The sequence below is a fragment of the Salvelinus fontinalis genome, chromosome 28 (assembly GCF_029448725.1).
Source record: "Salvelinus fontinalis isolate EN_2023a chromosome 28, ASM2944872v1, whole genome shotgun sequence".
Lineage (NCBI taxonomy): Eukaryota > Metazoa > Chordata > Actinopteri > Salmoniformes > Salmonidae > Salvelinus > Salvelinus fontinalis.
In genome coordinates this window covers 16,809,172-16,822,220 of record NC_074692.1, presented here as the reverse complement: position 1 = coordinate 16,822,220, position 13,049 = coordinate 16,809,172, and the positions used below count along the sequence as shown (strand labels likewise).

The following is a 13,049-nucleotide window of genomic DNA, read 5'->3' as shown; positions in this document are numbered from 1 at the left end:
GAGTCCAAATTTTAGATTTTTGGTACCAACCGCTGTGTCTTTGTGAGATGCAGAGTAGGTGAACGGATGATCTCCACATGTGTGGTTCCCACCATGGAGCATGGAGGTGGTGGTGCTTTGCAGGTGACACTGTCTGTGATTTACTTAGAATTCAAGGCACACTTAAGCAACATGGCTACCAAAGCATTCTGCAGCGATATGTCATCCCATCTGGTTTGCGCTTAGTGGGACTATCATTTGTTATTCAACAGGACAATGACCCAACACACCTCCAGGCTGTGTAAGGGCTATTTGACCAAGAAGGAGAGTGATGGAGTGCTGCATCAGATGACCTGGCCTGTACAATCACCTGACCTCAACCCAATTGAGATGGTTTGGGATGAGTTGGACCGCAGAGAAGGAAAAGCAGCCAACAAGTGCTCAGCATATGTGGGAACTCCTTCAAGACTGTTGGAAAAGCCTTCCTCATGAAGCTGGTTGAGAGAATGCCAAGAGTGTGCAAAGCTGTCATCAAGGCAAAGGGTGGCTACTTTGAAGAATCTAAAATATACTTTTTTTGGTTACTACATGATTCCATATGTGTTATTTCATAGTTTTGATGTCTTCTATTATTCCACAATATAGAAAATAGAAGAAAAAAAATCAGTTTCTCTGGTTTTACTATTTATAGGTATGTTTGGGTAAAATTAACATTTTTTGTTTTATTCTATAAACTACTGACAACATTTCTCCAAAATTCCTAATAAAAATATTGTAATTTAGAGCATTTATTTGCAGAAAATGACAACTGGTCAAAATAAATTTGATGCAGTATTGTCAGACCTCGAATAATGCAAAGAACATTTTTAAACAGCACAATACTAATGTTTTAATTTAGGAAGAGTTCAGAAATAAATATTTGGTGGAATAACCCTGATTTTCAATCACAGCTTTCATGTGTCTTGGCATGCTCTCCACCAGTCTTTCACATCGATGTTGGGTGACTTTATGCTTCTCCTGGCGCAAAAAACATTCAAGCAGCTCGGCTTTGTTTGATGGCTTGTGACCATCCATCTTCCTCTTGATCACATTCCAGAGGTTTTCAATGGGGTTCAGGTCTGGAGATTGGGCTGGCCATGACAGGGTCTTGATCTGGTGGTCCTCCATCCACACCTTGATTGCCCTGGCTGTGTGGCATGGAGCATTGTCCTGCTGGAAAAAACAATCCTCAGAGTTTGGGAACATTGTTGAGTTTTCTTCCAAGACAACATTGCACGTGGCTTGATTCATGCGTCCTTCACAAAGACAAATCTGTCCGATTCCAGCCTTGCTGAAGCACCCCCAGATCATCCCCGATCCACCAAATTTCAGTGGGTGTGATACCTGGAGAAGCCTACAATCCACAGTGTGAAATTTGGTGGAGGATCGGTGATGATCTGGGGGAGTCACCTCTTCACTGTTGACATTGACACTGGTGTTTTGCAGGTACTATTTATTGAAGCTGACAGTTCAGGACTCGTGACTCGTCTGTTTCTCAAACTAGACACTCTAATGTACTTGTCCTCTTGCTCAGTTGTGCACCGGGGCCTCCCACTCCTCTTTCTATTCTGGTTAGAGCCAGTTTACACTGTTCTGTGAAGGGAGTAGTACACAGCGCTGTACAAGATCTTCAGTTTCTTGGCAATTTCTCACATGGAATAGCCTTCATTTCTCAGAACAAGAATAGACTGATGAGTTTCAGAAGAAAGGTCTTTGTTTCTGGCCATTTTGAGCCTGTAATCGAATCTGCACCAGATACTCAACTAGTCTAAAGAAGGACAGTTTTAATTCCTCTTTAAATCAGCACAAGTTTCCAGCTGTGCTAACATAATTGCAAAAGGGTTTTCTAATGATCAATTACCCTTTTAAAATTATAAAACTTGGATTAGCTAACAACGTGCCATTGGAAGACAGGAGTGATGGTTGCTGATAATGGGCCTTTGTACGCATATGTAGATATTCCATTTAAAAAATCTGACGTTTCCAGCTACCATAGTCATTTACAACATTAACAATGTCTACACTGTATTTCTGATCAATTTGATGTTATTTTAATGGAAAAAAATAAAACATCTTTCAAAAAGGACATTTCTAAGTGACCCCAAACTTTGAATGGTAGTGGATATAATTATTTTATTTTCATTTCATTGTCATTTAGCAGACACTCTTATCCAGAGCGACTTACATTAGTGCATTCCTCTGAAGATAGCTAGGTGAGACAACAAAATATCACAATCGTAGCAAGTACCTTTCCCCCAACAAAGTAGTTATCAGCAAAGTTAGTGCTAGTAGGAAAAGACAAGCACTCAATGCACTTGGGGTAGCTAAGACCTTATTGTTAAATAGTTCAACTTCAGAACCTTTCGCTCTGAGAGATTTTAAAAGGTCAATAAACATCATGTGGTGATATAATAGTATAGCTAAAGTACTGTATGTTTTAGAGACTCCTGTACAGAACAATTGTGTTACTGCACATGTCAGTTGGTTACAGGTTTCTGGATCAGGAAAATTGCAAAGAGAAGTCATTTTCCTTCCATGGAAACCATGACGTGTTTCAGAGAGCACTGGGTTCAATTTGAAGCAGTCAGAGTTGGCTGGTATACGTGGGCCTGATTATTGTCCTCACATGAGCCTTGCTCTGTCTACATGTATCCAGCTTGTTGGCTCTTACCTTGTCTCCTGGGTGTGGTCTCAACACAGACACGCGGTCATAGCCTTTCGACAGCAACACCCACAGAGCCTCCAATTTGCCCTGCAATCACAGAGCAGTACACAATACCAATAATAATGCTTTTTGTTTTTTTGTGGGTTTGTGTGTATTGTGACTAAGTCGCTCTACAGCATGTATATTTACACTCCATAGTCATACTTTCGAACTCAAACCACAACTCCACAATTTTGTCATTGAATGCCTATCTGTCACCAATAAGAGGATTCACTTTGTAGATCGTAATCCGATTTAATGATAAAACATCTGACTCAGATTATTTCAATTTTCCTCCTCAAAGCCAGAGCCTGAACAAATGATATTTGATCATTGTGAATTCTGCATAGACCCAGCAACTGCTAAGAGGTTGGAAAATAATCTGTTTTTCTTCACAAAACTGCTAGCTCTGCAGCCCTTGTCTCTTGGAGGTCAGTCAAGTGTGTATCTGGTTTATATTAGCTATCCCCTGCTGACTGTCAGGATGTATAGAACAATGCCTTTAACTAGCTCCTGGACCTGTGCGTAGGGGCACCATGCCAGTGGTCACCTAAGGACTGGGACACCAACACTCAACTTTCCACATGAAATTCCTACATAATCAACTCCAGCTTCAACCCATCCCATCAGTCTTTACACAAAATATACAAAACATTAAGAACACCTTCCCAATATTGACTTGCACCCCCCCCCCCCCTCCCCCTGAACAGTCTCAAATCGTTGGGGAAGGGACTCTACAACGTATCGAAAGCAATCCACAGGGATGCTGGCCCATGTTGACTCCAATGCTCCCCACAGTTGTGTCAAGTTGGCTGGATGTTCTTTGGGTGGTGACCATTCTTGACACACACAGGAAACTGTTGAGTGTGAAAAACCCAGCAGCGTTGCAGTTCTTGACACAAACCTGTGTGCCTGGCACCTACTACCACACCCCGTTCAAAGGCACTTAAATATGTTGTCTTGCACATTCACCCTCTGAATGGCACACATACACAATCCATGTCTGAATTGTCTCAAGGCTTAAGAATCTTTCTTTAACTGGTCTCCTGTCCTTCATTAAATTGATTTAACAAGTGACAACAATAAGGGATCATAGCTTTCACCTGTATTCACCTGGTCAGTCTATGTCAAGTTCATAATGTTTTGTACACTCAGTGTATATAATATAGGAAGCCATGTTGAGTATGTGATTGAACTTGACAGCTTTGTGTGCAATGTGTTTCTTTTATATTGGCCATGTCAATACCTTGATTGGTGAGTACCACTTGTGAGGACCTGGAGGCTTGCGCATGCCATTATTGAGAATGCGGGTGGGGGACTGTATGAACTCCTGCTCAGGCATTTTCACCCTGGCATTCTTTGCCTTCTCCAGTTTGGCTCCCTCCTCAGTAGAGCCTTTCTCACCCCAACGCACCTGACAAATAATAACAAGCAGAGATTTTTAAACATGTCTAGCTTAATTTCAACCTGGCACATTCAATTTGTCACAGTCTACACCTGTTGTTTACGAAGCATAACAGTGAAATGCTTACCTAAGGGCCATTTCCAACAAAGCAGAGAGAAAAATGTAGGAAAAATAACAAAAGGAACAAATACACAATGAGTAACGATAACTTGGCTATATACAGGGAGTACCGTACCGCACCGAGGTGCAGGAGTACGAGGTAATTGGGGTAAACATTTATAGATAATGAACAGTAGCAGTAGTGTATATGAGGAGTCTAAAAATTTGTGCAAAAAGGGTCAATGCAGATGGTCTGACTAGCTCTTTGGTTAACTATTTAGCAGTCTTATGGCTTGGGGGTAGAAGCTGTTCAGGGTTTGTTGGTTCCAGACTTGGTGCATTGGTACTGCTTGCCGTGCGATAGAAGAGAAAACAGTCTATGACTTGGGTGGCTGGAGTCTGACAATTTTAGGGCCTTCCTCTGACAGCGCCTGGTATAGAGGTCCTGGATGGCAGTGAGCTCGGCCCCAGTGGTGTACTGGGCCGTACGCACCACCCTCTGTAGCGCCTGCGTTCAGATGCAGAGCCGTTGCCATACCAGGCGGTGATCCAGCCAGTTAAGATGCTCTCTATGGTGCAGCTGTAGAACTTTATGAGGATCTAAGGGCCCATGCCAAATCTTTTCAGCCTCCTGAGGGGGAAGAGACATTATCATGCCCTCTTCACAACTGTGTTGGTGTGTTTGGACCATGATAAGTCCTTGGTGATGTGGACATCGAGGAACTTTAAGCTCTCAACCCGCACCACTACAGCCCCGTCGATGTGAATGGGGGCGTGCTCGGCCAACCACCAAGTGTGTGCTTGGTTGTTTTCCATTGCTGATCTGTCAAACAGAGTTCCTAGATCAAATAGCATGGAGAGAACAGCTGTAGATTGACAGGCGATTGAGGGCAAGTACATTATTATGAAATCAGCTTGTCGGAGCTTAAATACAGCAGGGTTCCAGCGAAGCTCACCTCCATCCTTTTGATTCCACCCACACCTCTGCCCCCATAGTAGGAGGCATCGACCGTGGGCCACTTCTTCTTAGGCATCCCATCTTCTTCCTCATCCTGTGGTGGTGGGGGGGAGAGATAGTGTAAAGATCCCACTCTTTGCACAATGCCCCAGACAGGGTTAATAAAAATTCAGGGTGTGAGATGATTAATCATTTCATACACACTGGCACTGTTGGTTCTGAGGTACAGCCTATACACCAAGCACTCTGCCTCTCCATCTCTCATATACCCTACTCACAGTGTAATATTTCAGGCCCTGGGTATGATTTCTTTTTTATGTCTAAATTAGTCTCCTTCTCCTCTCTCTCCCCCCCCTCGCCTTCTCCCGTCCCGTCCATGGCATGCGTCAGATCAGAGGAAATGACCGAGCCCACAGCCCCCCTCATGTTTCAGCTCTTTAATAGACCCAGATTCAGACTAATCGAATCCATCAGGCCTATGATCAGGGACTGCCAGAGAGGAGGCGGAAATAACAACAGGCTGACGCCATCGCCCTCACAGAGACACGGACAATGGGCAAAAAGCTTCACAGAAAACTGGAGGAGATACCTCCTGTATGATTTCATTGAATTAGAGGAGTGGGGGAGATGATTACTTCACACTTTTTGTGTACATTCCATGCGCTGGTTAATGAGGGGATTTTATGACAATATCTTACAAAAACAGCTAAATAGACTGGTAAATCTATGATATACAAGTTGAGAAGAAAAGTAAATTGGACTGTCACTATACACCTTTTTGGCTGCCTCTATTCTTTCATGACTTTATTTCATTTTTGGATGTAACTTTGGTTGTAAAGGATTTATACTAAAAGGAAAATAATTTCAACATTATTAAATGAGTATGGGCTGTAAAAACGCTCAGTGTTATTAAAATGAGGCACATATGACCGGGATAGAATTCTGTTGCTAGTTGAGAATGTTTTGTAACTAGAGTCATTTGCGATGCTGTATTATTGAAGAATTATTTGATTAATCAGATTAGTCAGTGAATTCCCAGTGGGATCTCAAGAAAGGGACTCCAAAACAGACGGCTCTTAAATAAGGCCTTAATTGCAACCTTAAACTAAAAAAGGAATCCCATATAGTGATCTAAACGGACAATTATTCTCAGCTTTATTTTTATCATACAGGGGAGGTATAGAAATGGATGATCAGTTTGTACAGTGACCAGAGAAGGGTCTGTTCAAAGAAGCTCTCATGCCATTTTATCAGAAGGTATTTGCTGAGAGTAAGGGGGGGGGGTGGGGGGGGGGAGAGATGAGCTGAGGGGAAAGACAGGGCTTCATAGTGGGAGGGTGTTGTCCTCATGACATGGGCCGGAAGAAACAGCTTGGTCATATGTCAGTCTATAAAATCAAGGGGAATATTAAAGGTCAGTGAGTTATTGAAGAAAATGGACCATAAGCAATGGGTTCCTACACCTATTAACACTTCAAATGGATGTGCTACACTGTCCTTGTAGCCTAGGTTCTCTCTCTCGTGGATAGGGAATATACATCAAGGATAACTGTTGTTCAGTAAAAATCTCCAAAAAAAGAATGTGACTACTTTAACTATAAAACAAATGGCTGCAAGTGTATTTATGTTCTGCTTAATGGCCATTACATAATTTAACAGCCATATCATTGTGTAACAGTGAGTGAATGGAAACTTTTCTTCTGGAGACCAATAGAAGACATAAAATATATTAACCCACACCCCGAAAGTAATCAACATCAAGGGTTTACCTACCGAACTGTCTTCCACTACTGCTGGTGGGGGCTCATGGATAATCTATGGTGAGAGAAAGAGGGGGTTACACTCGTGACAAGCATGTAAAAAAACAAATGTACTTCAAAAACACATTAAAATATATGTCACAGTAATGTGGGCCAAAAACAGGGTTGCATGAAAACACATGGCTCAGGAATTGTTTTTCTCTCTCCTTTCTCCTACTATTTACAAGGGGGGTGGGGGAATAGTAAAGGGCATTCGAGTCTATGCTCCACGCTCACTTGTTTTTCTGTTTTTAGCTATGAGGAAATTCAAGAAACCCGGTGGAAAATATGTTCCAGAAAAAAGGACATCTTCACAGACATGTAGGCTTTTAACTACCAGCTCCTCCTGTTGGATTTTGGCAGAGCCCTGTGATGATGTAGAAAAATATTAAAATCATTGAGATGTTTAGTAAATATTGATCATCTGTATTTTCCTCATTCACTTTGCTCAATCTATAGGAAAATACATGCTTGGGGTGTGTCCATGGCTAACAAAACGTTGAGCAACTATAACTAAGTACATTTCCTTAGAAATGAACCCGGCAAAGGCAATGAATATTCATTACTTGAAATTAGATTATTTTCCCCTGTGCTTCCCAATCCCAAAGGCTGGGATGCTATCTGATTTCCCATGGTAACATAGCATCACTCTCCTAAACAGTGCTGGGCAAGGGTTTCCACTGAAAATAACTGACAAGAACTAAAAAGAGAGTGTAACATGTAAAAAAAAAAAAAAATCTGCGTCTTTCCAACTTTTCTGTTTCCAGGCTTGATGGGAAATACACATTTTTAATTCCGTATAGGAGACCAAAGCGGTTAAATTGTGATCCATTTTGTCAGTCCTGGCTGGGAGGGTTTTTGTCTAAATACTAGAACAGCATAAAGAAGCTATATCGTCCTCGACCTTGAAGCTGAGAACCACTGTTCTGTGACCCTCCAGTGGAACAAACTACTTCAACAGAGGGACTAAGTACTTCAGCACACCTTTACCACTGACCTCTGGTGGCCTACGGGCATAATGGCCTAATTAAAACAATTGGAGGCAAAAAGGCCAAAGAGTCTCATCCTTCACTGACTCATATAACCCCTCTCACCATGGAAATACTGTTTAGATTAGCAAGATGACTTGAGTGTGATTTATTCAGATAAAATAACTCCGTAAAATACATCCGTGATCATCTGTGAGCATTATGCCAGTGTATAAAGTACATAGAGTTCTCTCAGAAAAGACTTACTGGGAATGCTTCAAGCTACACATAGGTCTACCATATAGGGCCATTTGTATTTAATAAAATAAAAGTTTAAAAAGGTTCACGCTTTTAAGACACTGTCCATGAATGTGAATGTGACATATAGTTTATGTGACTCACCACAGTGCAGCAAAGAGGCCAGAACCACCAGAGAATCATGAGGATTAAAAGCAGCATGAGGATGAGCAGGGCGATGGCCAGGATGGTTCCATCAGACTGGGACAAAGAGAGAGAGACACAGGTCAAACTCAGTCTCCACTGACCTGCATGTTCCACCACAGTGCAAAGGCTGAGACCCATCAGAAAGTTAAAGTGCCTGTAATCATGTAACTACAGGGGACTAACTGTCATAGTTTGGGTTATTGGTTCATGTGAGTCTTTGATGGGGGTACTGCAACAACATGCACCACCCCACTGTACTCACACAGCCCACTGTTGTAATGGTGACTGAACTGGAGATAAAACTGAGACCTTCATTCATGCTGACATAGAGGTTGGCTGCCCTGGAACACAACAGGGGTGTAAAGAGATAGCGTGTGGTTAGGATGGGTGACAGAAACATCAGCAGGTAAACAGCAGATAAAGTGATTCAGTGATTATAGTACTTACATTCCCTCTTCCTGGAGAATGGGTGCAGGACAGAGGAGATACGTATCTTCCACTATTAATGGCTTCACACCTAGGAGTACAGGAGAACAAAGGGTCACAACATTGACTCATACACAAACATATTGGTTCTGCTCTAATCAAAGTGTAATTCAGACTGCACAGATCAGAACCATTGACCTTTTGAGAAGTGGAGCAACTGCATACCTACCGTACCAGTCAAAAGTTTGGACACACCTACCCATTCAAGGGTTTTTCTTTTTTTCTTTCTACTATTTCCTCATTGTAGAATAATAGTGAAGACATCAAAACTATGAAATAACACAAGAAAGCGTGTAGTAACCAAAAAAAGAAATGTTTTAAATATTAAAATATTTTATATTTGACATTCTTCAAATGAGCTACCCTTTGCCTTGATGACAACTTTGCACAATATTGGCATTCTCTCAACCAGCTTCATGAGGGAGCCACCTGGAATGCATTTCAATTAACAGGTGTGCCTTGTAAAAGTTGAGGAACTTCTTTCCTTCTTAATGTGTTTGAGCCAATCAGTGTTGTGACAAGGTAGAGGTGGCATACAGCAGATAGCCCTCCTTGGTAAAAGACCAAGTCCATATTATGGCAAGAACAGCTCAAATAATCAAAGAGAAACGACAGTCCCTCATTACTTTAAGACATGAAGGTTAGTCAATGTGAAAAATTTCAAGAACTTTGTAAGTTTCCTCACGTACAGTCGCAAAAACCATCAAGTGCTATGATGAAACTGGCTCTCATGAGGACTGCCACAGGAAAGGAAGACCCAGAGTTACCTCTGCTGCAGAAGATAAGTTCATTAATGTTAACTGCACCTCAGATTGCAAACCAAATAAATGGTTCACAGAGTTCAAGTAAGACACATCTCAACTGTTCAGAGGAGACTGTGTGAATCAGGCCTTCATGGTTGAATTGCTGCAAAGAAACCACTACTAAAGGACACCAATAAGAAGAAGAGACTTGCTTTGGCCAAGAAACACGGGCAAGGGACAGTAGACTGTTGGAAATCTGTCCTTTGGTCTGATGAGTCCAAATTTTTGATGTCAACCTCTGTGTCTGTGAGACGCAGAGTAGGAGAACGGATGATATCCACATGTGTGGTTCTCACAGTGAAGCATAGAAGGAGGTGTGATGGTGCTTTCTGGTGACACTGTCAGTGATTTAACCAGCACGGCTACCACAGCATTCTGCAGCGATATGCCATCCCATCTGTTTTTTGCTTAGCGGGACGATCATTTGTTTTTCAACAGGACAATGACCCGACACACCTCCAGGCTGTGTAAGGGCTATTTGACCAAGGAGAGTGATGAGTGCTGCATCAGATGACCTGTCTTCCACAATCACCCACACTCAACCCAATTGAGATGGTTTGGGATGAGTTGGACCGCAGAGTGAAATAAAATCAGCCAACAAGTGCTCAGCATATGCGGGAACTCCTTCAAGACTGTTGGAAAAGCATTCCTCATGAAGATGGTTGAGAAAATGCCAAGATAGTGCAAAGCTGTTATCAAGGCTGTCATCAAGGCAAAGGGTGGTTACTTTGAAAAATCTCAAATACAAAAATATACTTTGATTTGTTTAACACTTTTTTGGTTACTACATGATTCCATGTGTTATTTCATAGTTTATGTCCTCACTGTTATTCTACAATGTAGAAAATAGTACAAATAAAGAAAAACCCTTGAATGAGAAGGTGTGTCTAAACTTTTGACTGGTATTGTATATCATGAGCTTAGATGTATATCATGTCCCAAATCTTTCTTCAACTGATGTCTGAAGTTCATTGACTAATGATCATGAAATGTCATCATCTAAATTGAATTATTGGTATTGGACTATGACAGAACAATCTGATTAATGATGACAACAGAACAGATGTCATACAGTATCTGATGGTAACTCAAGACCAATCTAACATAATACAGAGATGCTTGAGGACTGATTTCAATACCTCTAGTTTAGACATGTACACCCATTTGACCAGTGGTGGAAAAAGTAAACAATTGTTATACAGTACTTGAGGAAAAGTATAGATACCTTAATAGAAAGTTACTCAAGTAAAAGTGAAAGTCAGCCAGTAAAATACTACTTGAATAAAAGTCTAAAAGTATTTGGTTCTAAATATAATTAAGTATCAAAAGTAAATGTAATTGCTAAAATATACTTAAGTATCATTTCCTAAGTTAAAGTAAACCAGAGACCACCTTGTTCTTGTTTTTAAAATGCACAGATAGCCAGGGGTACACACTAACACTCAGACATCATTTACAAACTATGCATGTGTGTTTAGTGAGTCTGCCAGATCAGAGGCAGTAGGGATGACTGTGTGTTATCTTGATAAGTGCGGGAATTGGACCATTTTCCTGTCCTGCTAAGCACTCAACATGTAATGAGTACTTTTGGGTGTCAGGGAAAATGTATGGAGTAAAAAGTACATTCTTTTCTTTAGGAATGTAGTGAAGTAAAAGTTGTCAAACTATAAATAAAGTACAGATACACCAAAAAACTACTTAAGTAGTACTTTAAAGTATTTTTATACCACTGCATCTTCGTTTTTAAAGTTGTGTCCAACTTATGAAACTTTTGAAAACAGATCCAGTGAGCATCGTCGTTGCCCAAGCTGCCTGTTATTCCTGGCTCAGGTTGAACATACCCCGGCACTGAGGAAATCAACATGAGCACTCCACAGCAAACGGATGACAGCTCCTCTCCAGTAACACCCTGTAGGATGGAGGGGGGGAGTGGGGAGCAGGAGATCAATACTGCTGCCTGCCAAGCGAAGCTCAGAGCCAACACAAACTCAGCCAGATATCCCACTCAGAGTTCAACTGAGCAGTCACCCACCTTACACTCTGCATGGACTTAAACTATCAAATGGGATCGAGAGAGCTGAGAGCCTTTTTTAAGGCAGATTGACTGGCTGGTTGGCTGACTGGCTAGCTGACTACAAAGGACTCTGGTCATTCTCTCAGGTGAAGGGTTATCGGGGCCCAAATCTCTGCAGTGGTCATGTTTCTACCATGCACTCTTAGAAAATATCTAGAACCTAAAAGGGTTCTTCGGCTGTTCCCATATGAGAACCCTTTGAAAAATGCTTTTTGATTCCAGGTAGAACCCTAGGCATTCAGGCCAAAGAGTTCAATCTTGGTTTCATCTGACCAGAGAATCTTGTTTCTCATTGTCTGAGAGTCCTTTAGGTGCCTTTTGGCAAACTTCAAGTGAACTGTCATGTGCCTTTTATTGAGGAGTGGCTTCCGTCTGGCCACCCTACCATAAAGGCCTGATTGCAGCACTCCACCAGAGATGGTTGTCCTTCTGGAAGGTTCTCCCATCTTCACAGAGGAACTATGGAGCTCTGTCAGAGTGACCATCGGGATCTTGGTCACCTCCCTGACCAAGACCCTTCTCCCCCGATTGCACAGTTTGGCCTGGCGGCCAGCTCTAGGAAGAGTCTTGGTAGTTCCAAACTTCTTCTGTTAAAGAATGATTGAGGCCACTGTGTTCTTGGGGACCTTCAATGCTGCAGAAATGTTTTGGTACCCTTCCCCAGATCTGTGCCTCAACATAATCCTGTCTCGGGGCTCTACGGACAATTCCTTCGATCTCATGGCTTGGTTTTTGCTCTGACATGCACTGTCAACTGTGGGACCTTATATAGACAGGTGTGTGCCTTTCCAAATCATGTCCAATTAATTTAATTTACTACAGATGAACTCCAATCAAGTTGTAGAAACATCTCAAGGATGATCAATGGAAACAGGATGCACTTCTGTTTTTTATTTGTGCTAAATAAAATAAAAATTAACAAATGTTTTCACTGTCATTATGGGGTATTGTGTGTAGATTGATGAGAAAAATAAATAATTTAATCCATTTTAGAATGAGGCTGTAACGTAACAAAATGTGGAAAAAGTCAAGATGTCAATACTCCAAATGCCCTGTAGAACCCTTTCCACAGAGGGTTCTGTATGGAACCCAATAGGGTTCTACCTGGAACCAAAAAGGGTTCTCCAATGAGGACAGCTGAAGAATGTTTTTGGAACCAATTTTTTTCTAAGAGTGTAGGGATCTAGATGCTGGTCAACAGCTTTGCTTCATCTCACACGTTATTACACCATTTACTCTGTGCACATGAGAAAAGGTCATGCTTTACTGCTGAGTGTAGACATGCTCACAG

At 41.7% G+C, this 13,049-nt stretch overlaps 1 protein-coding gene across 1 annotated transcript in view; it reads right to left on the bottom strand.

Moving 5' to 3' along the window:
- The window catches only part of LOC129826295 (anthrax toxin receptor 1-like), a 43,855-nt gene that overhangs the window by 15,377 nt on the left and 15,429 nt on the right, over positions 1 to 13,049 (bottom strand). Inside the window, exons 11-17 of the mRNA XM_055886860.1 lie at positions 8,843 to 8,912; positions 8,658 to 8,736; positions 8,354 to 8,449; positions 6,958 to 6,999; positions 5,183 to 5,278; positions 3,969 to 4,136; positions 2,690 to 2,770 (exon numbers count right to left, since the gene is read on the bottom strand). Of these exons, the coding sequence (XP_055742835.1) occupies positions 2,690 to 2,770; positions 3,969 to 4,136; positions 5,183 to 5,278; positions 6,958 to 6,999; positions 8,354 to 8,449; positions 8,658 to 8,736; positions 8,843 to 8,912 (632 nt within the window). The remainder of the gene's footprint in view (positions 1 to 2,689; positions 2,771 to 3,968; positions 4,137 to 5,182; positions 5,279 to 6,957; positions 7,000 to 8,353; positions 8,450 to 8,657; positions 8,737 to 8,842; positions 8,913 to 13,049) is intronic.